The sequence below is a fragment of the Chaetodon auriga genome, chromosome 12 (assembly GCF_051107435.1).
Source record: "Chaetodon auriga isolate fChaAug3 chromosome 12, fChaAug3.hap1, whole genome shotgun sequence".
In the NCBI taxonomy this organism is placed as follows: domain Eukaryota; kingdom Metazoa; phylum Chordata; class Actinopteri; order Chaetodontiformes; family Chaetodontidae; genus Chaetodon; species Chaetodon auriga.
Window position 1 is genome coordinate 14386358 of NC_135085.1, and position 26779 is coordinate 14413136.

Here is a 26779-nt window from a genome sequence, read left to right on the forward strand (position 1 = left end):
ACCTCACGCCCAGCATCGCTGGGGAAACAGGTAAAACCAGAGGCACAGGAGGACTCGTCACAGTTGCAAGGGTTGGCCTGGAACCCAGCCCCTGTCAACCTAGGAATGGGATGGGCAAGGCAAAATGTGACGATAAGTTTGTGAATGTATGATATCTGATTTCACCTTTAGCCTAATTTGTGTTTCAGAAACTGAAAAAAGCAACATGATCACATCTTTGCTCACAGGCACAAGGAGCGTCTTTACTTTCAATCTACTCACATATTCAATTTTAAATTCTACCTTTTTACTAAATAACTGTCTCATATTGGTTTAGTCTCTCACATTAAAAAAAAAAAATCATCCTCATGCTTAATAATCGGTTTTCATAGCCTGCAGTGGAGTCAGTCACCCCTGGGTGTTGCTTTCTTTAACAAGGACCTTGAGCTCTCTGACCATATGGCCTAAGCACCATTGATGCGACAGTCCAATCACAAACAGGCTAAGTGAGGATAGGAAGGTGGAGCTAAGCGTTGAAACAGGGTGTGGTCCTGAAACCAGCAAGGTCTGTAGTAGTGCCTTGGGGTTTAAATTGAGTTGAATGATACCAGTCCTGTATTTACCACAAAGCTGGCCTCTAACTTTTACTCACCTCCCTCTCATTTGTTAGTGAGGCTTTCAGCTCTTGTTGGAATTGCAGGAAAAATCATAGACATTTGAGGACAGCTGGACAAACCCACGGAACAGCTTTGAATGAACCTGGTTTTCACCTGATCACTCTCCCCGGTGCTGCTGGTCTGTTGGATCCTCTGGATTGACTGCTGCCTGCCCCGGCTGTGCAGCTGCCTTCCTCACAAACAGGAGTGAGTGCTGAGGACTTTCGCTCAGCGGGTGAGTCACTTAGCAGCAAGTATTTTAGCCCTTTCAGAGATCATGTAGCATTTGGGCTGCTCATGTGATAATCTTTACTGACTGGGGACTTTTGTCATGTCATGGTACGCTAAGATTTCTGTGGTTTAAAAAAAAAAAAAAAAAAAAAGTTCTTTTGTCTGTTCTGCAGTTTCACTCCCTGGAAATCCCTGATGAACTCATATCATGGTAGCTCAGGCTAGGCTGGCTGCAAGGGCCAAGTTCTTTGCCTCACCTGTTTGACTTGCTCTGTTAGTCAGCTAGAGAATATTTCATTGTATTTAGACTGACAGCAGAACTCAGATGTTTCACAGCCCTTTGTAAAACATTCAGATATTTATTCTGAAGCATTGTTTTCTTGCGGCTCACTAAACAAATTAAAGCTCTTTTTTGAAAGAAGCATTTGAATCATTTTTAGCTCACAGGCTAAACTTTGGAGTAGGCAGTGAAGGTGAGCCCTGAGTGCAGATTTCTCTGTGTGCTTTTTCAAAGGTTGTACACAGGGGCGCTCAGGGGTGTTTGATGAGCCCGTGCAGCTGTCTCCTGTTTGTTCAGTTGGTGGGGAAGTAGGTGGACAGGTCGCTTTGTAGCTCACCTGCCCGACCAACCTCTCTTTCAGCTCGGCTTCATCTCCTGGACGCTTTGTCTTTTTCTATTTTTTTTTCAGTGGTTCGATCGGACAGGAAGCAAGCAGTCACCATGCTGCGAGAAGCTATATCAAACCTGTTAAATTTCTACAGTTCTCTTCAGTCCAGAACTGGTAAGTGTCTTTGTCCCTTTCCCTGTATTTACACATCTGAATTCTGAATAAGTATCTGCTGAATGCTGTGTAAGAGTTTGCTCTTGTTTTGCTTAACCTACAGCATGAATCTGCCCAAAAGTGGGTATAAACTGCATTAACCTTCAACCCTCCCAGATATCTCTGTGTGTGTGTCAATTACCAACATGCTGAGACAGTGAGGAGTGTGTGTTTTTGTTCTCCACCAGATGCTCGAGTCAAAGACTACCCGCTGATGCAGGGCCCGCTACAGATGACCTCCATCCTGTTGGCCTATGTCTTCTTTGCACTGTACGTTGGACCTCGCCTGATGGCAAACCGCAAGCCTTTCCATCTCAACACAGCCATGATCGTCTACAACCTCAGCATGGTTTTACTAAACGGCTACATAGTGTATGAGGTAGTATCCAGTCATTCGCTGACCCCTCTTTCTCCGTGAACCAGAGTGCTTGTGCAATGTTAACAACAGTTGCTGATGTGTTTTTGACACCTAGTTCATGATGTCTGGATGGGCCACCACCTACACGTGGAGATGTGACCTTATTGACACCTCAAATAGCCCACGGTCTCTCCGGGTAAGCCTGTAAATTGTTCGTCATTTGCCTCAGAGCAGAGGAGCTCTCACTCTCTGTCGTGTTGTTAAAAACATAGATAAAGATGACTGTCCAGAGTCAGACATTTGACTTAACAGCACTTCTCTTCTCTTCCTTCCCCCAGATGGTTCGAGTGGCTTGGTTGTTTTATATTTCAAAATTCATTGAACTCCTCGACACAGTAAGGGTGTTTTCAGCTTTAAAATCATTGCGACTGTTTAAACTGTCTTCTGTGCGTGTTCACTTTAGCTTGCTCTGCTTTGTTTGAGGTATTCTTCGTGCTGAGGAAGAAACAAAGCCAGATCACTTTTCTCCACGTCTTCCATCACTCCGTCATGCCCTGGTCATGGTGGTGGGGCGTCAACATGACCCCTGGTGAGATTTACTCAGCATGATAAAACACTCTATATGTCACACGCACATTGTGCATCGCCAAGCGTTTCTAGACATGACGACTGAATCTTCACAGTCGTTGAACTACTTTGCATCTGAAGAAATGAAAGCATCAGGCCAAAACAATGAATTGAGGAGATCACTGTACAGTTGAATATAGATATCTAAAGACGTGTCATTTCCTGTGTGTTTTTCCCCTCTTAAGATGGAGGAATGGGCTCCTTCCATGCCATGGTGAATGCAACCGTTCACGTTATCATGTACTCCTACTACGGACTCTCTGCTGCAGGACCTCGCTTCCAGAAATACCTGTGGTGGAAGAAGTACATGACTGCCATCCAGCTTGTACGTTGTTTTTTTTGTAATGAAATGAATATTTGATTTTTCTGTGGACCTGGGCTAGATTTTTAATAACAATATGTTGTATTACAGACGCAGTTTGTGCTGGTGTCCATCCACATCAGCCAGTACTACTTCATGGAAAAGTGCGACTACCAGGTTCCCCTTTGGATCCACCTCATTTGGATGTACGGCGTCTTCTTCTTCTTCCTCTTCTCCAACTTTTGGATACAGGCCTACATAAAGGGCAAGCGGCTCCCTGCCACAGAGGACAAGTCAAAACTGAATGGCTCAACCAGTACATCGATCACCGTGGTGGCCAATGGGAAACACTTGGAGAATGGGAATTCACACCACCACACCAACGGCAAAGTGCTCCCAGGCAAAGTAAAAGAAATCTAACTTGGGGACTCCGGAAAGGAGAAGGATGCTCTTTAGAGCTACTTAGAACATGTCATTCATCATTCACACCTAGAAGCATGTTGGAACGCCACAGATTTCAATATGCTACTTCTAAATTTCATAATTTCTGTATAAGCTTGGATTTTCCTATGCACACTTGTTGGGATATGAATGGCATGTTTCGTTTTGCCGATGATCGCTACTTGCCACACTCTTTGTTAATTGTTGCGAAACTATTAACTGTGATGAACACTGTATGAATATATTTGGTGCTCATTTGCTCACTGATAGTATTTGTCAACTCAGGCTTGACTCACACAAGCTTGACTTACACTGCCTACTGTAGAGCTGGCGTGGCTTTGTTGCTTGGGAGTATCGCACAGTTTCCACTAAGGGCTGGCACGTAAAAATAACTGCGACAAAATTTCACTGTAAATGTCAAATTTTTAGTTTTTTCTTTGTTTTTATTTATCTTTTGAAATAAAATAATTTTTAGATAAAGGTCTGTGTCATTTGGAAAGCACTCAAGGTGTGCGCTTTGTTAAAAAAAAAAACTAAACAAAAAAAACATACCACACCTCTATTTTTCAATTTCAACAATTGTGGAAAGTTATACTGTATATTACAGTATTGATGCATTTTGCATTTTTGCAATTTAGGTAGTGACATACACTGCTATGCATGTTCATCCATATGAATCCAGTTTTGAAACACTGTATAATCTGTTGTCTCAGCACACTGTGCATGAAGTTAATCGAAAGAAAGTGCTTTCTACGAACTGAATAAAAGGTATGCTGTGGATGGCTGTTTCTGAATATCACTGCAGAATGTATATATTGGTTGATAAACCTACCAGTGTTTTTACTGCTGTTGGTGATTACACATGTGCACTGATGACATAGGAGGGATATTCTAGTTTTGAAGCACTGCGACCCTTAGAAAAAAATGATTTGACATTTGCCACAAAAATGAGAATAGATGTTCAGGCGTGTCCAGGAGCTGTTTATGTTCTGATTAACCTGCACAATGTTCAGTAGATTAACCTGTTTCTGCCTTAAACAGAAATAAAAACTCTTTCAATGTTTTGTCAATTTGTTTTCAAATAACTTACCTAAAGAATGAATAATCAGATTGACGTTTCTTTTACACAGGAACACATACACCTGTAGCTATAAAGAAAATAAAGACACAAACAGGAACGGGCTTGTGCACTTCTTTATCCTCTTACTGCCAGTAACATATAAGTAAATTAGCTCCTGTCATTCCTGTAAAGCAGAGGTTCCCAAGCTTTCATGATCATAATCATGATAGTTTCATGGTTTGATGGTGAGCTGAGAGTGAAAACCAGGACTGACTCTCCCTCCGTCTTGAATACACTGCTAACTGTCTGCATTCATTACTGATGACAAATGTTCAGTGATATTCCACCTTTGTCTTAAAATAGTTTGTATTCAGACAAACTGGTCTGGTTGCTGTGTGACTGCGCATGAATCAGGATCTTCTTCATCTTCATTTTGCCAGGCCATCACACTCAGACAAAGTAGGAACAGTCAAACCATATATTGTAGGTTCTGTCTCAGCCAGTATAACCTGCTGTAAAATGTTTCAGTGAATAGTGGCATGCCAAAGGAGACATGGTCGTTGGTGGATCTAAAGACACAGTGACCTCTACAGGAGGATTTCTACAGGGCACAGCAATCAGGTTCAAGATTAAACTACAGGTGGAGTTTAAGCTGAAGTTTCTTGTGACACGGCAATGAGATCATGACCCAGATATTTTTATTCTTCTGTTGGTTTGGTAGGTGTTAAATCACTAATGGAGATTAAACTAAAATGGCCATCATTACACGTCACTTACGAGTTGATCTTATCAAATGACACGTCTTCGCCCTAGGGCTCGCAACATGGCAGAACGAATACATGCCAATTAACTGACAGAACCGCATGTGGTAAATAAACCATTTATTCATTGTATAAAGTATACAATGTAGCCCAATTATACAATAAAAGCCAAGTAAGGTTATAAATACTATTTAAAAAAAAAAAAAAAAAAAAAAAAAAGCATTGCTGAAAAGCTAACACTCAACCCTTGTACTTAACCGCATTAGACCTGTATAAACAATTGAGACTAACAAACCATTACACCAACTGGAGGAGTACAGTTGCCAGTTTAGGCTAAACCACTGTGTGTAAATCTTTATTGTACATTCAATAAAACAGGTCATTCCAAATACAAATAATGCATTTTATCATAGATTAAAAACAACCTAAAAAGTCAAGACAAATTATCTGATTGACTGATGAATGACACTGCTAGTCGATTTGGCCATCCTTTCTTTGGCCTTCTTCTTAACAGGATCCAGCTCGAAGCTGTTCCACAGACGGATAGTCTCGTCTCCAGCAACAGTCGCAATGGTAGAGCAGTCTGGGCTCAGAATCAGACTGAGAACTCGGTCCTCGTGGCCTAAAATAAAAAGCATGAATGCGTTTAGATCAGCATGAAGTACAGCGGTTTCCAGTTCACCAGATGTTTCATTCGAAGCAAAGTGTACTTACCGTTGAGCTCTGAGACCTTCGTGAGAGACGGGTACTTCCAGATAGCGACATTGTTGTGGGCATATCCATGGCCAGAGACCAGCTCCTTGTAGTTGGGTGCAAACACCAGTGACGAGATCTGAAAAGTAAAAACGTGTGATTTGAGAAGAGACCCATGCTGTGACCTCAAAATGAAATAAATTAGAGCTGGAGTTGGGAAAGTTTTTGATTGGATGGGCTTATCACAGGCCTGCAACAGCCAGAGTAACCGGATTTCTCTTTTTTGTTAGAGCATTTGATTTATTGATTCTTGTCGGGATATAAGGATAATTTCAACAAGTATAATAAAAAAAATGCTTCTAAAACCACTTACCTACTCTAGCTTGGACATTTCTGATTGAGAATAACGTTCTAGAAGTGTGTATTTACCTGGGACTGAGTGTCAAGAGAACTGATACAGGATCCACTGTTTACATTCCAGATGCGGATGTGACGGTCACTAGTGCCACCTCCAGATGCAAGGATATTTGTCTGCCATGGACACCAGGCCAACGCCTAGTATGAAAACACATCCAAAAGTGAGTTTCAAACTTTACACATTTTATAGCAGAAGCTTAATGAGAAGCATTTACACATTATCCAGGCAATTTTAAAAATGTTCAATATATGTAATAATTAGAAAAAAAAATCTTTTCCTGGATTTTTGGAAGTTTTTGCTTGTTAGTTCAAGTATGATGCTACTCACCTTGACAGCTCCTTGATGTTCACTCCAGCAGCGGACCACCTGGCTGCTGTTGCTGGCACTGCCCTCCTGCACCCGGGGCCATACACACACCAAGTTGTCATTGCCTCCACTGGCCAGGTATCGCCCATCGGGGGACCACTTCAGCCCACACACCTCCTGTGAGTGACCACTGATTGTGGCGATGTGATGGTCTGCCACCCTCACATCGTGATGGTGGATATGTCCTGATCGCGAGCCACTATGAGAGGGAGAAATATTACGTGCGAGTCCAACAACCACACCACTGAAATTGTAAGATTTGTATTTTGCATCAGAGACAAGAAAGCAGCTGTACCTGGAAAGAACGTGGTCATTCCAGCTCAGGCTGCCAACTCGAGATGTATGGCTGGCCATGCTGCGTAAACGCTTCTGCATTTCAACATCCCACAACTAAGAAAACAAAAACATAACATTTAGAAAAAAAAAAAGTATTTATATATACAGAAAGCAGTATTTTGAGTGCCATGCGTTCTTAAGAACTGAGGTGGTGTGTTCATGAGCACACTGACCTGAACTTTGCAGTCACTGGTGCCGACAGCAAGGTAGCTTCCCTCTTTGGTCCAGGACAGTGAGCAGATGTAGTCCTCCTCACGCTCCAACTTCATCAGAAGAATGATGTCTCCTTGAGTGGCGTCCCACAAGTAAACACTGTTATGAAGAGCCACAGCGATAACATTTCGACTGCTCCAGTCAAGCAGATTCAAATCTGGAAAAAAGAGGAATGTTTGCGTAAATACATCCATGAATACAGTCTTTATGTTTTGTGTTACTAATGTCAGGTTCATATTGATCAATATCCACCCTCAGTGAACCCAAGATGTGGTAAGTTCTGAATAATAGTAACACGTTGTCATTATTAGGAAAAGGATCTTAAGCGCAAAACTTACAAAAATCATTTCGAAGCTCGGGAGCATCCAAGATTCTGTCAGGAGCTGAAGATATGTATCTTGTCTTTTTGACAGAGGCAGGAGTTGTAGCCTGACTGTAGAGGACCTTCAAGTTGTTTTGATATCCTATAAATTTGAGATTATAACTTGTTAAAAATCCACAATTTTTAGATTCTTGTGATATCATTGCCAAGCACTACGTCTGCACACAAACATCCGTACCCTCTGGAGCATTCAGCGGCTTCCCTCCAAGGTGCAGGATCTTTGCATCTTCAATGTTGTATCCATTTAGTGACATAGACCAGGCTTTCTGGTTTTCCTTTAAAAAAGACATTGATATGCTAGTGTCAATCAATAAAATCCATAATTTACAAAAAGGATCATGAGGGAATGTGTATCAAAATATCTTACTGTTGTTACTGCCATCTTGTTTGTGTCCACGGGCTCATTCTCTTTTGTGAGTAAGAAACTCGCCACATCCATTTGTTTGCTGTTTCTGATGGGAATGAAGCGGTCGCCGCCCATCTTGGAGGGTGTTTGCTTTTTATTTTTCCCTATAATACAATAAATAAACACCCCACTGGTGAGCATTTGCAGAGGTAACCACAGAGCTGTGTTAAGCCATGCATGAATATATTGGGCACACATTACCTGGTGTTTTGTTGGGCGTTTTTGATGAACTCAGCGACACATTGGCAGCTTTGCCAGGTGACAAACCGGATGTGTTTGTTGAGCTGGCCTTCCTCTGCCACCTCGCCATGGGAGCGTTTATGATGGGCATATCCAGCTTCAAGATACTGTGGATGTCGTTCTCAAAACCAAACTGCGCCATGTTGTCCCGTTTTTCACACGACCTATAGATCAGGGCGAAGAAGAACAAAATAAACGTCCACCTGATGTGCAACAATAACTTCACTGGCTAACATTACCGTTTAGGGTCGGTTAGCAAGGCGACCAATGCTAACTCTAGGATCACTGACGTTAACGTTATTTAATCGCCTGATGTGAGCTAGAAAAGCCGTTTCACACAAGTTAAAACTATTTTGCAGTACCCCAGCTACGTTGTTACTATAGCTAGGTGTAACGACGCTAAAAGTAAACGTGCACAAGTTAGCATTAGTGTTAACCGTAAGTAAATGAGCTCAAGTTAGCATTTGTGTTAACCGTAATTAAACGCACATAACTTAGCATAACTGCTACATTTTCGACTGTGTCAGAAACAAAGAAAAAACACCGCTGACAAGCTGAATCAGAAATGTTTTTACAGCTTCAACAGAAACAATATAACCTCACCTCTTCAAGAAAACGTGGAACACACTGCAGCACCTTTGGCCTCTCGCTTGCTTCTTTCTCTTTTTGAATTTGGTGAAATGACGCCACACGGTTTAAATGTCTGAAAGCGCTCCTGCGATTGGTTCATTCAAGAAGCGGCCGTTCTCGCCACAGCATTTCTATGGTAACGTTTACGAATGCGTCTCTGTGATTGGTGGAGGGTACTTCCGGACAGATCAACGCGTGAAAACAATCCTCGTCTTCAAAAGTCTATCGCCATCTATTGGCCAAAAGACGATAGGGCTGCGATTTACGTATGTGAAAAAATAAAACACAGGGAAAACAACAGATAACCAGTAAATGGTTGAGGCAATCACAGCTGATCAGTGGTAAAAACATCATGCTCCTATTTCATTTCCTTTATTTCTTTTTCTTTTCTTTTTTTTTGAGACATTAGGGAGAGTGACTTTGATTCTCTGTTGTCCTTTACTCGCCCTAATTTGAATGTAGTTGATTGAAATTAAATGTTCTTGCCACAATTATGCTAAAATCAGAGACATTATCAAGGCTAAGAAAGCATTTGTGTCTCTGTTCTTTGATTAGAAGCAATTACCTGATCAATTGTATGTGTATTAATCAGATTAATGGGATTAAATTATTGATCAATTAGATGAAGATCTCACCTCATACATTATATAGATGGTGTACTTAAATGCTAAATCATCAAAGCCCAAAAAGATATAACTAGAGCTATATTTTGGAGATTATTTTTAATAAATATAATCAGAATGATTTACTAATATACTGAATAGACTGAAGAGATATGCAATGTATAACCTGATGTCTGTGTGAATAAACATCCACTTTGCAGCAAGTTCCTGAAAATAAATTAGACTGACACCATTCATTCTCAGCAGGTTTTTACTAAACTTAAGTGAGCACTCCATTGTTCCTTAATCTTGGCTTTAAAAGTTTAATCTGACACAATTATCTTGGGAGAGGCAGCATCGGCACACTGGCTCTACACAGACTCGCACAGCAGCTCAGTGGGAACATTCTGTCTCTGATTAAAGCTCATCCAAGAACATCACATGGATTTTAATGTGTTGGTGTCTTTAAGGACTATATGTGCTCAAAAAACAAGAGTATAATCTGAGGCTGCAGCTGATACAGCTCTTGTTGCTTGCATTCAAGATAAATTGCTGCTTGTATCCATTGAGAAAATGACCATACTGGTATTCTTTCCCCTTTTTTTCCTCTGCAGTTATAATTATGGAAATGAGCTTCAAATGTTAAAACTTTTAAACCATCATAAAAGCATATTTGAAACTCAATTATCACTGATGAGGTGTAAATGTCCTACACTTCTTCCATAGGTTATGAGCCATCATCAGTATTCTGAGGCAGACTACAACAGTATTTACAAAAACTACTTTAGACAATAGTGAAACTGTTTGGATCAAGTGCTTTGCCTTAGATATTCCTTTTAATTAGATGTGTGAGATACCAAAGCATCAGTTAACTGTCCAGAAATCCAAGGGAATTTTTCCTTAAATCAGATGTTCTAATACCAGATTTTGGTAACCTGATGCTTAGTGAAAAAAAAAAAAAAAAAAAAAAAAAAGGAATTGCACAATATGGAACAAATGTGCCATAAAAGTATCTTTAATTGAACATTTTCTGCAAATTTTTCATGAACAGTAGGGAAAAACAAACACAAAAATGTACAGCATCACAAAGAAATATATTCACCCATAAGGACGGTATCTCAAACCAACCAACAACAGCCTGACCGTCTGACTCTTTGGATAAACATGCTCAGTCCATCCAGTGTTTGGCAGAGTTTCACTATCAGTAGCAAAACAAAACACTTGATTTCAGCAGGGCTTTATCTACAGACTATAAGGCCATTTTTGATATTGTCTGTTTGAACTTAAATACTGTGCATGATTGGAACAGAACATTTTTGAACATGAATTGTTGAAAGGAATAGCTTAGTCCAGAATTTAGGATTGGTGAAAATCCGCTCCACAGTTATTAATTGTGCAAAAAGAAGCTTGTACATTCCTGCAGGCAGTGAACATATTTACATTTCTTTGTGTATGAGCATGAATGCACAAGTTTTAAAAGCATATGCAATAAGAACAGCAGTGTAAAGTGTGATAGATGCATTAAAGTGCATAAAATAGCATGGTTTGAAATCCAGAACACACAGGTTTCATACTGTGGGCTGTTGGTTCTGTAGCAAAGGTTTGGTTTCATTCATGGGGCACGCTCTCCATTCACAGAAGGAAACATGCTAAATCATCAAGAGGACATTCAGCAGTAGAAATGGAGAGCAAAGCGCAAACATGAGCCTGTTGATCAGCTGGAGCTTTGCATTACAAGGTGCGGTAACCACTGTCTTTTATCTCTGGAGTCATTTCAGTCATGTCGTTAGGGTAATGTATAACTGAGCCAATAACACCTGAAATGGAAGAGCACAGATTGGGCTGAAATTCATGCCAGAAAAAAAACAAACTCACGGTTCAAGATTATTGCATCTCACTTTGAATAGAATTCTTATGAGCATTAACTGAGTTACAACCCTGATTCCAGAACAGTTGGGACGCTGTGTAGAACGTACAGAAAAAGAGTGCTTTCATTTGCAAACAAACTGTGTTTACCAAAGTGTTCCTGAGCCCATGTACTAACATCCTTGATCCAATCATGTTTTCACAGTGGTGAATCTCGCTCCATCCTCGCTTGTGAACGACTGAGCCTTTCCAGGATGCTGCTGTCATACCCAGCCATGATCACCTGTTACCAGTGAACCTGTTTGCCTGTGGAATGTTCCAAACAGGTGTTTTTGGAACATTCCACAACTTTCCTTAGCTTTAGTTGCTCCTGTCCAAACCTGTTTGGTGCCATCAAATTCAGAATAAGCAGATATTTACAAAAATAAATGAAGCTGATGAGGTAAAACATTAAATATATTGTCTCTGTATCATCAAAAATGATTAGCAAATGATCATATTCTGTTTTATTTATGTTTTACGCAGCATCCCAATGTTTTTGGAATCAAACTGTATTTTTGATCTGACCTGACCTGACCTGGCAATTGCAGTCATATTCAGAATAATAAAAGTGAGGTCATCCTGTACATACAGCACCACAGAGTGAACCATGACGCAGGGATTTTCAGATCATTTAATATTTAACTCTCTAGCACTATTCACCCGTGACCGTTAACTGAGGCATCTGCAGTCTACAGAGACCTGAGAGAAAAGCAGATTGTTGTTGTCTTACCTCCAGGGTGCCTCAAACCTAAGCAGAGAGAGTGAGAAAGACAAAACACATGACTATGTTTTATATTTCCTCGTGAGTATGAGACTCCATACCAAGATCATGTGACAGGACACTTTTGAAAATTTCTGCTGTTTTCCACTGTAAAAGAAATCATTTTTCTGCTTTTCAAGCTGCTTTTAACTACGTAACTGTGATTAAAGGCTGTACAACATTATCCAAATGGAAAGTAAAAATCTTGTATACTCACCCAGCTTTTTGGAGAGGAGGAAGCTGATCATGGTTAGTCCGGTAAACACCATGAAGGCCAAGACAGGGATCAGAAACTGAGGCAAAGGAGTCCCTGGAACTAAGAAAACAGTCCAATAATGAGTAACCTGACTGCATGTCAATAAAACTGGTCACTATCAAACATGTGGGTACTGTATATGGATGTGGATTGCTGCAATCGCAAGAGCAAGCTGATGTTTTAATTTAGAACAACCCTTTCACTTTTTCGCAGCCATTGCGTCACATGACTCAGTCAAATGCCATCAGCTGCCTCCACAAGCCACAGCCACCAGCAGGATTCTGGCCTGTTTTCCCTCTGCTAGGCTGCTATGGACCCAGAACAGGTATCATCTAATGCTGCCATTATGTTCATTTGCTATCACTGACATTGTGGTGAGAATACCAGTGAATGAAGAATGTAGAATGGTCCTGTCTTACGATAAGGCACATGATCATTCACATCACAGGCAGACAAGTCAGGACAAGCAGCGAGCAAAGACATGTGAAGGCTAAACTCAAGATGCCATGAGGGAGGGAGTTACTGTAAAGTTCTTTTTCATGATGTGATTGATGATTTTGTACTGTGCTGTTTGCTCCAATATACCATTATAGTTATTGCTAAAGTACAACAAATGGTGTTACTGTTGGTGCCTCTGTTGCAAAGACAACTGGATTACTTTCAGTTTCCCTCAGAGCTCAGCAACTACCAACAACACAGGATGCACTGCATTTGTTGCCAAATGTCTGTGAATAAATGATCAGCATTACTCTGGAAATAAAAGAGGAGAGGAGAAAGAAGCATGTTCACTAAAGAGCTGCAGGACAATTGTCCTTGTTTTTTTTAATATATCAACCATAAAAGCTTGATGACTGTTAAAAGTTTTGTTCTCAAAAGCCTGACAGAACATCTACCTGACTGCTCCTCAGAGAGCTTCAGTACTCTCATTAGCTTGATGCATCCCTCCTGAAGGCGGATCCTCTCCATCCTTGTGCGCTGTGCCTCCTGGTCCCAGAGCACTTTGAGGGGCAGTGCTTGCGGTATGTGGGCTGTCCACGTGTCATTGTGGTCCAGAGTCAGATAGACCTTCCCATCACAGAACACACGGTCGGCCCAGCGCAGCTGAGAGCCCTCCAGTATGCATTCGCGAGAACGAAGGACAGTGTGGTTTCCTAGGGATTGAGATAAAGGTCATTAACACTGTCATTTTCCACAGGCCTTATAGTTCATTACTGGCACGTGAATGATTGCTCACTCAGTACTGTAGTCTGGTTGACACTGATATGAGTTGGAAGGAGTGTGTCAGCTGACATGGTTTGGACGATGCTGTCAATTTCCTGGCTTATGCCTGCAAGAGAGACTCCATTGAGAAGGACCTGGTCAACAACCCGCTGAGCACCCACCACTCCCAGCTGCTGGACCTGCACGATGATGGTATCTAATGGGAGGCAACCAAAATACATGCATAAAGAACAAAAGTGAAAGTAGGCTTAAAATATCACAGTTAAAGTCGCCTTTTTAAAATGTTTTCATGTAATGTCACAGGAGATGCAAAAGAAGCTAAAAATGTAACAGAAAACACTCAAAATCCTTAAGTAAGAGTAGTAACAGCCAAAATGTTTGATTACATTAAGATTTTACTTTGCAAAACATAACCAAATGATATCTGTGATGATTGTCAGTCGTCCAGGTCATGGTTATCCAAGAAAGGTTGAATCAAGGGCAACTGGACTTGGTTGCACAAACTCATAAAAGAGGCTGAGAGGCGAAACGTTTTCAGGTTTCTGCAACCAAGTCCACTTGCCGTTGATTCAACCCTGCTTGGATGAGTAAATTCTAATTGTAAAACTGAAAGTAAAGGTGCTCGCTCTGCTGACTGTTTTTTAAATGACAAAGGCTCTCACATGACGTCACCTGAATGTTGCAATCCCGCTTCAAGTTGCACTTTAAATGCAATGTGCATGGTGAATTTTTAATCTGTTAAGTAATCAGTCATTGCATTTGTAACACAATAAAAGTAGTTTGCACTGAGTTTTATGAGGTAAAGCTGTCCAATTTAATGCAATTCAAAACAGGAGGCCTACAAGAAATCTTTTCATTACTATGATTACTGTCAGTTTTTGCTGGCACTGTCAGACAGGGACTGATTTACTGACTGTTTCATGCATTAAACTGTCAATGAAATGCAACCCAGTCTAACGCAAACACTAACTAAATAAGCTCACAGGAAGCAGCGCCTCTCTGACTGTCCACTAAAAGTGAGCACTAAATTTCTCAAAGGCAGGATTCACTGCAGGGCTTTTCTGTTGACACTGCAGGTGTAGCTACATGATGCCTCTGTCAGTCCGTGCAACCATAACCTGCTGTCCTGTGAACTGTGGAGGAGTTAAAGCACCGCAATCAAAAGCACGAATCTTATCGAACTGAATCATTTAAAGTCCACAGTAAAAAGTTAATACGGGTAAAGTTACGCGCTTGTTAACTTTTTTCTTTGTGTAATCTATTAGTTTATTCCTGAAAAGCAATGCAAAGCAACGAGACAAGCTTCTTACCGACTGGAACAGGCAAACTCAGCGACAAGTCGCACAACATGAGCGCAAGAATGCCAAAAAACTGCATTCTCTGGCGTCTCCCGTTCTCGACTTTGAATGCAGCACCGTTCAACCGTCCGGGGAAGACAAAACTCTCCAGAGCTAAAGATAGCAGGGATTGTTTTAAGCCATTTAAGCGTAACCGCTGCTCTAAGAACACATCCCCGACAACAGCCGAAACCTTTAAAACCTGTACGACACGGCCACACACTGAGACGCAGCTCTCCTCCGCTCCCTGTGAGGCTCACTTCGGTTTCGCTTCGATGAAGTAGTGGCTTCTGATTGGCTAATATGGTGTCCTGTCTATCAGGGTTCCGCTCTGCGACGTTACAGACAAGCACCCGGGAGTCAAACGATGCCAAAACTTAACCGGTTTCCCTAACTTCCTGTAACAGGTGTTAAGAGTTAGTCCAATCAATGTCGAGCGTTGAGGAGGCCCCCCTGCAGTGGCTTTAGTCGTGTTCAGTGGAGGAGAAGTCCAGAGCTTTCACTTACAGCGGCTCGCAGAGGGCACTGTGAGCAGTCAGTGAGTGGAAGGTGAACTCCCAAAGTCAGGAAACATCCACTTCAACATTTTAACAAGACTTGTGCATCATTTTTTGGATGAATTTTAGAGAGGAAAAAAGGAAAGCATCCTAAAAATGTTTTGGCAATTTATAACTTTGACCAGCTTCATCATGCTATGGCCTGTTCACAGCCATCAGTGCCGGATTTCAAAGCTTTGGAAATACTCTTGACTCCTCAAACCCAACAATCAGCAGCCATTGGCTCCTCAAAGGGACTACCTTGCACTCAACAGGTGTTTTCACTCCCCACAAAATTCAGTGTCACTAAACAAGCCTGATGCATTCTGGAAACATCTCCTGTGGACTGATGAAGTTGAAATAGAACTTTTTGGCTGCTCTGAGCAAAGGTGTGTTTGGAGAAAAAATAGTGCAGAATTTCATGCAAAGAACGCCTCTCCAACTGTCAACCACAGGGGTGGATCAGTCGTGGTTTGGGCTTGAACGTGTGTGAACATGCGGGAGAGTGTGTGATGGCAGTGTTTATGAATGTCAGCTGTGTGTTGTTCAAAGTTGTGTTTATTGTCCAGGGTGATACCGAGATATTTGTGGCTCTCCACCATTTCAACAACTCTGCCGTTGATGCTGACGGGGGTGTGGGTGGGGTTAGAGACTGACCTTCGTGTGCTGGAGGAGTTGAAGAACAGTTCCTTTCGTGGTAGCTTGCAACTGAGGTGTTGTAGGAGGGGATGGAGGAGACACTCTACTACATCCTCAGTGCCCCGTCTGGCCTTGTAGGCGAACTGGTTCGGGTCCAAGCCTTGCAATCCTCTGAGCAGTCCATGGTGTCAAACTGAGTGTAAAAAGTAATATTTCTAATGTTTTTAAAGAAGTATTTTACTGGGCTTTAACTTGTAAGTGAGTATTTTTGTGGTATTATTACTTTTACTAAATGATCTGAATATTTCCACCACCACTGACAACTACATCACAAAATGACATATAAGATGAGATATAGTTTAAGAATTGAATGCAAAGTTCATGTTGAGAATCACTGAAGAAAAATAAATCAAATAAAAATCTGCATGTGAAATTCAAATCAGATTCTGCGCCTCTGCCACTTTCCCCTCTAGCTGTGACAAGCTCTCATGTATTTTGCTGCTTCCTTCCTCAGCAGTGTCACTTTTCTCATAGAGTAAATTTTGATTTTTGTTTAAAAGAGCAGGCTTCTTCTGTTTACACGGGCTGCAGGGCAGCAGGAAATGGTGCTCTCTGTCTAGAGCCTTGCTTGTCAGGTTTGTCTTTGTCAACTAGTCTTAATGGCCACGCTGTGATCACTCAGTCTGTGTTTATGTTATGTTGTGTTATGTAAAGTATCTGAGTAACCTGAAAATCACTCTATAAATAATACATCTTGTCGTCATTAAAGTCTATCTATGGTCCTCAGTTTTGGTGTCTGTACAAAGACTGCATTGTCCTCCATCCATTTTTAAACCTATCAATAGTTTATATATTGTTTTTTACTGTGCCTCTGTTATAATATCCAGACAAAAAACCATTCTGTTTTTCTGTTATTCTTTTAACACAGTTAATCAGTAAATTTAACTCTTGTCTGCCTTGTCAATGATCTAGTAGCATGTAGCCTCTATGCTGCTTCAGCGTGATCCTGCATGGTGTCAGTCACTGATCATTTAAGTCTGTAAAGCTTGCAAACTTCTTATTGTTATCCCAGCTTACAGTCTGTTGTTTTATTAGTCTGATAATGAGGAACATTTTGTCCATCTGTGTGTCCCAGTCTGCGTGTCAAATATGAATTCTATGCCCCTGTTTTTATCATATCTGATGCTCCATGTAAAATGTTTATGTAATCAGAAACAAATGACATACTAATGATTAGATATTCTGAGCTCGTACACAGTGCCTGTCTGTCTTCTGTATGTGTGTGTGTGTGATGCACATGTAATGTGTTACATGCTATGTTATGATAAAGGGTAATTATTTTTGTACTGATGTCGTCATCAGACCTTCAGAGTAAGTGTCTCAATCTTTTGCAGGCGTATTCTTAAAAAGGAAGGTATGCAAGTCAGATGGGAAGTGGCTGTATAAACAGTCTGCTGTGAGAGTGCAGGGGGCGTCACAGAGAGAGGGGGGTGTTTCAGAATCAGGTTGTTTTATGCTTCCTGTAATCCGGCATGGCGTACTTTGCCGTGATATATACGCAAATAAAATTACTTACGCCACAGTTTTGCAGGCTTCACAAACTTGTGATCCCGCTCACTTTGAATCATGTGTTTCTTGAATGTGCATGGATCTTCCTTAGGCAGCTCTTGTAATCACAGTCCGGCATGACACCACATAAAACCTAAGGGTCACTTCACTTTGGCCTCTGGGTAATTGTGAGGGTATTCATCACTGGTTATAATTTTTTACAAAACAATTAGTCGATTCTTGGAGAAAATAATCCACAGATGAATCCATAGTGACAGCAATCACTGGTTGCAGCCAAAATAATTCAAAATGAACTCAGCCCCACTTCAACCCACTACAGCAGTAAAATACTGCTTTTACATTGATGTATAAGTACAAATAATGTAATAATATTGCATATAATATATACAGAAACAGTCACAGGGGACATTTTCCTGCATGAAGTACTTTCACTTTTGACACTTGAACTGCTCACTTTTTGTTTTGCCAAGTCTGTGGGGACTTGGCTTGGGAGCTGGTGGGTGGCTGGCTCAAGTCCAGCATGGCTCACAGTATAGACTGTGGACTGGTAGCTGGAGGAGTGCCAGTTCACCTCCTGGGCACCACTGAGGTGCCTTTGAGCAAGGCACGTGGGGTGCTGTTGTGTGCTGTTTGGCAGCCCTGTATCTTTAACATCTCACACTTCAATGTGAACGTGTAAAACATACATCCCCTTTGTGATAAATCATTTAATCCTTCTTCTAATAGTAAAGTTTCCTGATTATACTTACATACGTAAGTAATAATTTCAATGTAACAGAGCATGTTTAAAGTGTGATAATAGTACTTTTGCTGAAGTGAAGAAGCTGAATACTTCCTCCATCCCCGGTCGTCATAGACAGCACATAGTACACTGTGTACACACGACTTGTAGTTTTAATGTGTGGTACCAGCGCCCCTTGTGGCTGCCTGCGGTATGAGCCTCCACCGGATTGGCTGAGGGGTTGTCAGGACTGTTTACAGAAAACATGGCTTCCCGGTCTGTTGGAGAGCTCCAAGAAATGGAAGGTGAGTAAATGTGAGAAGATGCAGCCGAGCCATGATCATAAGAGCTGGACGAACCGACATTCATCCATAGAAACGTGTCTCTTTTTGTATGAGCATTTTCGGCCATTTGTTCTCCTTGTTAACCAGCAGACCTTCATCCTTGGCTTGCTAGCTAACAGGCTAACAACAACCCTCGTTAGCTGACGCTGTTCAATTAACATCCACTCATGCTGTCCTGCCATTCGCCATTGTTTGGTTTAAAGGTCTGAAACTGGACTTCACGTTTAATGTAGCTTGTCTGCCCATATAACGTTAACTAATTCTAGCTTGTAAACGTGTCTAGTGTGGTCCAATCAGCTAACCTGCTAGCTAACAGGGGTAGTAGTGCTCAGCCTGTGTGTTAATGTAAGAATGCTAACCCTTCCTTGCGAGTTGGCTCTAAACTGGTAAGACGGGAAATACAAAGAGAATCACATCAGCAGCAGCTTTAACTAACCCATTTAATTCTTTGGCGAATGTAATATGGATTTGGCATGTTACATGTTAGGTGCGGAGATATGATCTAGTTAATAACCATGGTCTGTAAACCCTGACAGAGGCTCGTAGTTCCACATGCACACTTTCTGACTCCGTGGTCGAGGTGGACTCGTCGTTGAATCGTATTACACATCAGCTAAATGTGTCACTGATACAGACAGCAGCTCTGCATCTGCATGATGAAACTCTGCTTCTCTTCTCTTTGTCTGCTGACTGCAGTGGACCGAAGGGGTGAGTCTGAGGAGTCTGGTGATGATGAGACGAGGAGGAGGAGTATCAACGGCGATGTGGATCCCAATCAGCCCACTAACACAAGTAAATCATCCCAATCAGGCCATCAGTTAGGCCATCGGTTGTGATGTGGTTTCAGCATGAAGAACAGAGCAACCTTTGTGATAGCATTAACAACTAAGCTTGTTCATGTCATGTTAATTAATACCTTGATACAAAGGCTATATTAGTTCATCTGATTTACTCTTGCTCTTATTAAAGGTAAAGAAGAATCCCCCGTTGACATGGACACCATAACTTTGGACCCAGAGGAAGAGGTTAGACAATGGCCTAAACACACTGCTGCTGTTGTTTGACTGTAGCTGTTGTGACAAAGTTTATGTTTTAGTGTTTTTTTAATAACATGTCCGTCTCTTATGACTCAGTTTGGTTTGCCTGACTATGAAAGTGTGTGTGTGTATGTGTGTGTGCATGGGCTGGTGGATTTTATTCGTAGAGCTCGGACATTAGGTTCTTTGTTTGCAATGCAGCCTCATGAAAAGTTATTTTGTCTTTTCTGACAAACGTTTCACCGCTTCACTGCATCACCGCTGTATTTTTAGAGTCTGTGAAGACCGTGTGTGGCCTGGGCACTTGCGTGTACATGACACAATAAACCCTAATAACTACTGCTGTTACTTACAGACCATATGTCATCCTAAGATGCCTGTTTTCTTTCTAGGATGTTGATCTTGTTCATTGCCGTATTGGAAAGATTGAAGGGTTGCAGGTGTTACGGAAGGCTAAAGTAAGTGACCTCACCGTTTAGTGCAGCTTTCAGTCAGTGATGAAGTAATGGTCACAGCATGTCATGCAGAATCTGGGGATGTTCCTTTATTTTTCCTTGCAAGAAAAATTACTTTTATTTTCTTTGTTAATCATATCTGAAAAAACAAGGATTTTTAGGGTCAATAGTAGCATACAGCTATTGATTGTATCTGTTGATTGCTTTCTTTTCATCTCTTTATACAGACACTCTCCTTACGGCAGAATCTCATTAAAAAGATAGAAAACCTTGACAGTTTGAACTCACTGCGGGAACTAGATCTCTATGACAATCAGATCCGCAAACTGGAGAACCTGAACCACCTCACGGAGTTGGAGTAAGTCTGAATAACAGTGTTGGTTTTGTCTTATGTTATCAATGGCAGATCTGAGTTCTACACACTCACATGTGGCTTTTGGGGTGTAGAAAGTTGCAGTTTTCATGCCGCTGACATCGAACAATACGATTCATTCCTATGAGCTTTTTTATTTGACTGATCCACAGGCAGCTCGACGTGTCCTTCAACATTCTGAGGAAGGTGGAGGGTTTGGAGCAGTTGACTCGGGTGAAGAAACTTTTTCTGCTTCACAACAAAATAAGCAGCATTTCCAACCTGGAACACTTCACGGGCCTGGAGATGCTGGAGCTGGGCTCCAATCGGATCCGGGTACGACATAAAGGGTCTCTTGGGCAAAATCGTCGTGCCAATTGGGAAATCAATACTGCACATACAGAAAATGATGGTGCAAAATGAGATGTTATAAAACATTAATGAAATAATTCTGAAGTCGTTGTGTTGCGCTTATTTGTGTCTCTTCTTCTTTGATTTGTTCACAGGTCATTGAGAACCTCGACACACTTTCATCTTTGCAAAGTTTATTTCTTGGTACCAATAAAATAACTAAGCTCCAAAATCTGGACGGTTTACACAACCTGTCTGTTTTAAGCATTCAGGTACTCTCACACACATTTTCTACCTGAGTGGTTGCAAGAATAGCATCAAGTCTTTACTGTATAATGGATACATGTAATAACTTCATGAATATCTGTTTACAGAGTAACCGGATTACTAAAATCGAGGGTCTACAGAACCTCGTCAACCTGAGAGAGCTCTATCTCAGCCACAACGGCATTGAGGTCATTGAGGGCTTGGAAAACAATGTGAGTTACAGAAATTCCACAGCCTGTCTCTGAAAGGACTGCACGTCAAACTGTCCGTCGTTTGTTTTGCTAACTGTGCGAACATCAACAACAAAGTTCGTTCTCCCCACTGAAACACTGTTTTGTTTTCCATCACAGAAAAAGCTTACAACTCTGGACATTGCAGCCAATCGAGTAAAGAGAATTGAAAACATCAGCCATCTGACAGACCTGCAGGAGTTCTGGGTACGGATGACGTTAAACAAGACTTGATTTTATCATGTTTTATGATGCAGCGTTGTCACAGAGCACCTGGAGCTGTACCAGCAGACATTCTGAGTTGACAAGCAAGAAAGGTACAGGTGCAGCTGATAACATCAGCAGCGTCTGTTCCATTTAAAGTCGCATGCATGTGCACGAGCTGAGCTCTGGAACCGACTCAGAGCAGCTGTCATTAGACTTTTAATTACACCTGTGCTTCTCCTGCTGTCGTGTGAAATGCAGCTTCAGGAGACAGCCATCGAGAGCTCTCGCTGCTTCCCACAGTGCATCAGCAAAGTTTAGCCACAAGACCCCTGGAGGCAGAGCTCATAATGACAGCTTAGAAATGGAAAAGAAAATGACAAAGCAAAAGTAGAAGAGAGTGCACTTTGAAATCATATAGCCCCATTTAATTTTCTATTTTAAAAGGAAGTGAAGTTGATTTACATAAGCAGCAGAAACACTTTACTTTTAGTCCTCATATGCTGCATTTATAAGCACTTTATAGACATTACTAAATGTTTGATAACACCCTCTAATGCAGTTGTAAAGTGGCCATAAGGACATTAATTATAATTAACAATATTGTCATTCATTATCTGTTCATGCACCATCTCTGCTTACAACTATATTACAGAGTGTTAAAAATCTTCTTATTAAATGTTTACATGCTGCCAGTAAATGCTACATAGGCTCGCGTTAATTCTTCTTCTTCCTCTAAACTTCAGTTATTGTTTTAATGGCCTCCACATCCTCTCTGCTTTATGTTGCAAGTTTGTTTTCTCTTATTGGTTTTCTTGTCTTTCAACCTCTCCCCAGATGAACGATAATCAGATAGATAACTGGTCAGATCTTGATGAGCTGAAGAATGCCAAGTCTCTGGAGACGGTCTATCTTGAAAGAAACCCTCTACAGAAGGACCCGCAGTACCGGCGAAAGATCATGCTGGCGCTTCCCAGCGTTCGCCAGATCGACGCCACCTTCATCCGCTTCTAAACCGCTGTGTACAGTTCACCTGCCAACTTCAGTGTTCGCCCTCACCACCCTGCCTGCCCTGCTTACAAAACCAACTCCATTTTGAAACACACCGGCTTCACTGAATCGTATCGTCACTCCACACACAACTACACAGCACATTCCAACACTGAACTCACTCGTGGCTCACTCGACATACATGTATGCATGTATGCACTCATTCACACCTTGAGCTAAGCTGTTGTATGGAAGCTTATTTATTAACAAAGGTGGATATGAACTGTGAAATTGATTTCCCCTAAAAGTACCCGTCGCCCCATTTTTTTCATTTCTCCTCTGCGCTTGTTTTTTCTTTTATTGTTTTGCATGTGGGATGCAGTTTGGAGGCATCTTCTTTCCTCCATCATGCGGAGCCCATCAGGAAAATGATTTATTGCACTGTTGAATGTGAGGAAAGGCTGGCATTCTGACTTTTTGAGGAGTTTTTTGTTGTGAGTTTCTTCCTTTGCGTTGGACAGAATGAGAGTGTTGTCACAAGGTGCACAGTTGGTAAAAGATCAATTAAACATCAGCTTTAAAGGGAAAGGCCATAATAGAATATGATTTACATATCTTAATATTCAGAACACTTCTTACCTTCTCCTTTGGTTCCAACACATTTTGAAACTGTCTCAATCAAGGTACCAAAATCTAAAATTTAAGCTTCATATGCTAAAGTGACGCCATGCGGAGTTAAATCAGTTCAGTGAAGTGGCACCTGCTTAAATCTGTCTTTTTAAGTAAAACTGATGAATAGTTTTAATGAATTGTTACATTATTGATGAAGGGCAAAGAAAAACTGATGTCCAGCAGCCTCGTCTATTCCTTGTCCAGGTGTTTTACAGCTCACAGGCCCATTTTCTGATAAGTAAGAATGACGTCTGCAGTAAAATAAAGTTCATGACAATGTAAAATCATTTCATGTGTCCAGGAAGTAGTCATCACCAACGGTCCCTCATGGAAAGTGGCACACGCATCAAAACCCCCGATTACTTTTAGCCCTCGGATGCATTTTTGACACCCCGTCAACACTGCGACATTATATCGTGATTGGGTTTGTGCATGTTTAGTGGGCTCTGTAGCGCCCCCCCAGTGCATGACAGGCCTTAGTCGGTATAAAGTATAGTAAAGTTAAGATATTCACTAAATTTAGCACACACGTTCTTACCATTTCGTACATATTCCAAAGTGGCTGTCATTAATTCTGCCTAACCAGAAGTCAGCCATTTTGAATTTTGTAAAGTATGTAGAGCATCCACAGAGCCCATGTGAGCTCCGGGGCTACATCAACACATCATGGAGAGATTCACCTTGTCGCCTGTCTTTTCCATGTGACGTGCAGTTTCCAACAAAGATAGATTGATAGACAGTGACAAAATGATTTGTTGATAGTCATGTTGACATCGTACCTGCAGCATTACACCTTTCACTCCAGCTTCAATGTCGTTATCTGTAAAATGTGTCACAGACATGAAAAAGAAAATCGTTTTTAACTTGAAACACTTCCTGTATCTGTTTTGAGGGTTATATAGATGAAATTTAGTATGAAATGAACAGAAACATTCTATCATTGATGGCCATTGTAAAAGGCAAACTGTAGAGATGTAGGGCTGGCAGTAGCAGCGATGCAGCATCAACACCGTTAGCTGTCACCCACAGACAGAACCTCGAGACATATGATGCTAAATCGCGCGGAATATTCCGCCTCACCACGCAACATGAAAATTCAAAAGCATGTTTTGCAGTGAAACAGGAAGCTCTTTCTGGAGGGCTCAGGATGGCCTGAAGCTCATGAAATTTGGCATCAGAAGTGGTGAAAGTCTTTATCCGACATGGGTCTTAGGCTTTGGTATGGCCATATGGCTCTATAGCGCCCCCCAACAAAATTTCAGCAAAGTAGCTCACACTGCATGTTTCACCTAGATGAACAAAATTTGGTAAGCACATGTAACATTTCCTGACTCACAGAAAGGCTTTGAGCCATGCTCTACTCCCAACTGGAGGGCGGCCATTTTGAATTTGGCATGCACTTTCAGTGTATTCTTTGTCTTTTACAGGCGCCATGCTTGTACTGACTCCTAGCGCTTTTAAAGAATCCACCTCAGATTTGGGCTTTGGAGTTTCACGTTTCTAAATTACAAAGCTTTTGATGGAATGCCATTGCTGTAGTGACGAGGACAGTTTGCATGTTTCACGGTGAAACAGGAAGCTGTTGGAACTTGACAACACATTGTCCAATATGCAGCAAACTTGACATGGACACTTATTATGTGGTCTACGCTTGAGATACAGCAGCGTCTGTTGGGTCGAACGGGGTTGCCGCGGCAAACATAACATCATTTCAAACAGGAAGTGTGAATAACTCACAAATAACAGCCTCAAGCTTTATACCTTCTGATCCTTCTGATCACACCTATGTTACATTCACAAGTCCTAGTCATATCACCACCTGCTGGCAATAGGAAGCAAGCCACATGTGACAATTGTTTGAGTTTCCTGAATTTTACATTGTGTGGTCTGGACTTCATATCCGGCAACATCACGTATAGTAAGTGTGTGTTCTCTAGCGCCACACTGCGGACAGAGGAAGTGATATTTAACTCCTTCAAGCAGTGTCCGATAGCCAGAGTCAGATCAGCCAGCCTGTCACTCAGTTCTGAGGTGCGCATGGATGCGAAAGCCCGTTCAATGTTGCTTACACCTTTTAATTTTTCTTATTTTTTTTTATTTTTTTTAATTTGTAAACATAAATTACAGCCTCTGGTTGTCTTATGACTTTGGGAATCTTTGCTTCATGATGTTTATCTGAACTGGTAACAGTACAATGTAGATTGTTTTTGAGGTGAATTAACTTACTAATGGCAGGACTGGTCTCATGTAAGTGTTGTTAACTGATGTAAGATAAATTACTTCATGCTCAGACAATTTTTAAAACACATTTTGAGGTTTGACATTTTCAGATGCGTAAAGACACTACAGTGGCACATTCTGCAATTTTCTCATTTGGCCTTCGGTATTGCATAAAAGCAGATATTCATGTTTATCAAAGATGACCACCTTCAACAAAAGCTAAGGGACCTATTCTCATGGTCCCCTGTATATAATGCTTGAGTGCACTTGAATTACTCCCTGTTACAATTAAAAAGCGATGCATCTTTTATATGAAAATAATATCCCACCTCAGGGCTAAAAGTTGCAGTACAGACACATCAGATTTCAGTGCGTTACAGGGTTTACATGAAGCCAAGTGCTTTCGGTGCAACATAAGATTTTGACCGTCTAGTTCCTTTCACCTGGTTCTATAATAACTGTTAAGGTGGTCTGAGTTAACATTGAATTTCCCTTTGTAGGCAAGAAAACATCAGCTTAATATGCTGGTTTGCATTATAGGCATCTTGTCTTAAAGATTTGCTCTTTTTCAAAGGAATTTAAATTCTTAAAACCTTAAAACCTTTTAAATCCAAAATTTCATGGTTCGTGATCTTGACCAAAACTCCACTGTAGAACATTTATGAGCCCATATTAGACTATCAGCAGGACACTGTGCATTATTGATATGAATGTAATCTTATTTTATATTGAGCTTTAACTATAATTACTTTACAGTTGGCCAGTGGGATTAGAAGTATCACTTCATGTATTTGTAAATACAGTTTGGACATACGATGTAGAAAGTCAGTGCCATCACCACCTTCCCTTTGTAAAGTGAAATCCTGTTTTTTTTTTGTTGTTTTTTTTCTTTATGCCAGGCAGTACAACAGATTTGTGTGAGATACCATAATTAAGATCTTGACTTGACCTTGGTTGGTCCACGAATGAGCAATCTGTCAAATTGCTAGTAGCTTGTTGTTGTTGGAACTGACTCTTCAGGTTCTGGACTTGGTTGAAGTTGTTTCAAACTGAATGTATTATGCAAACAACAATAAAATTACACTACTGAAAGAGAAAGTCTATGTAGTTTTAATTTATCCAGTATGATATTTGTCATGACTGATCCAGTACAAATTTTAAATTGAATATTCAAACTTAGAACTTTTTA

At 41.1% G+C, this 26779-nt stretch overlaps 4 protein-coding genes across 6 annotated transcripts; 2 read left to right on the forward strand and 2 right to left on the reverse strand.

Moving 5' to 3' along the window:
• The first annotated feature begins 564 nt into the window (after positions 1 to 564).
• elovl1a (ELOVL fatty acid elongase 1a) lies at positions 565 to 3935 on the forward strand. Its single transcript, XM_076745184.1, has 8 exons — positions 565 to 870; positions 1556 to 1648; positions 1876 to 2066; positions 2161 to 2241; positions 2384 to 2440; positions 2529 to 2634; positions 2858 to 2997; positions 3085 to 3935. The coding sequence occupies exons 2-8, from the start codon at positions 1588 to 1590 to the stop codon at positions 3391 to 3393; spliced, it is 945 nt and encodes a 314-aa protein (XP_076601299.1). The 5' UTR covers positions 565 to 870; positions 1556 to 1587; the 3' UTR covers positions 3394 to 3935.
• Positions 3936 to 5341: 1406 nt separating this feature from the next.
• cdc20 (cell division cycle 20 homolog) lies at positions 5342 to 8957 on the reverse strand. Of its 2 annotated transcripts, XM_076745493.1 has the most exons (11): positions 8893 to 8957; positions 8251 to 8453; positions 8011 to 8153; positions 7822 to 7918; positions 7600 to 7725; positions 7222 to 7418; positions 7008 to 7102; positions 6674 to 6911; positions 6358 to 6483; positions 5950 to 6067; positions 5342 to 5857 (listed from the first exon to the last, which is right to left on the reverse strand). In XM_076745493.1, exons 2-11 carry the CDS (start codon positions 8429 to 8431, stop codon positions 5679 to 5681), a joined length of 1500 nt encoding a protein of 499 aa, XP_076601608.1. In that variant the 5' UTR covers positions 8432 to 8453; positions 8893 to 8957; the 3' UTR covers positions 5342 to 5678. The 2 variants fall into 2 exon arrangements, with proteins under 2 accessions (XP_076601608.1, XP_076601607.1); XM_076745492.1 differs by having other exon boundaries at positions 5559 to 5857; positions 6674 to 7102.
• A 1563-nt stretch (positions 8958 to 10520) lies between these two features.
• Positions 10521 to 15287, reverse strand: LOC143329486 (uncharacterized). 2 transcript variants are annotated; one of them, XM_076745396.1, is made up of 6 exons: positions 14977 to 15275; positions 13680 to 13862; positions 13339 to 13596; positions 12407 to 12505; positions 12160 to 12177; positions 10521 to 11338 (listed from the first exon to the last, which is right to left on the reverse strand). In XM_076745396.1, exons 1-6 carry the CDS (start codon positions 15041 to 15043, stop codon positions 11253 to 11255), a joined length of 711 nt encoding a protein of 236 aa, XP_076601511.1. In that variant the 5' UTR covers positions 15044 to 15275; the 3' UTR covers positions 10521 to 11252. The 2 variants fall into 2 exon arrangements, with proteins under 2 accessions (XP_076601511.1, XP_076601512.1); XM_076745397.1 differs by lacking the exon at positions 12160 to 12177 and having other exon boundaries at positions 12403 to 12505; positions 14977 to 15287.
• Positions 15288 to 18697: 3410 nt separating this feature from the next.
• Positions 18698 to 26688, forward strand: ppp1r7 (protein phosphatase 1, regulatory (inhibitor) subunit 7). Its single transcript, XM_076745118.1, has 10 exons — positions 18698 to 18773; positions 19509 to 19604; positions 19782 to 19837; positions 20242 to 20307; positions 20532 to 20662; positions 20830 to 20992; positions 21163 to 21279; positions 21382 to 21486; positions 21625 to 21711; positions 22546 to 26688. Exons 1-10 carry the CDS (start codon positions 18734 to 18736, stop codon positions 22720 to 22722), a joined length of 1038 nt encoding a protein of 345 aa, XP_076601233.1. The 5' UTR covers positions 18698 to 18733; the 3' UTR covers positions 22723 to 26688.
• The last annotated feature ends 91 nt before the right edge of the window (positions 26689 to 26779 follow it).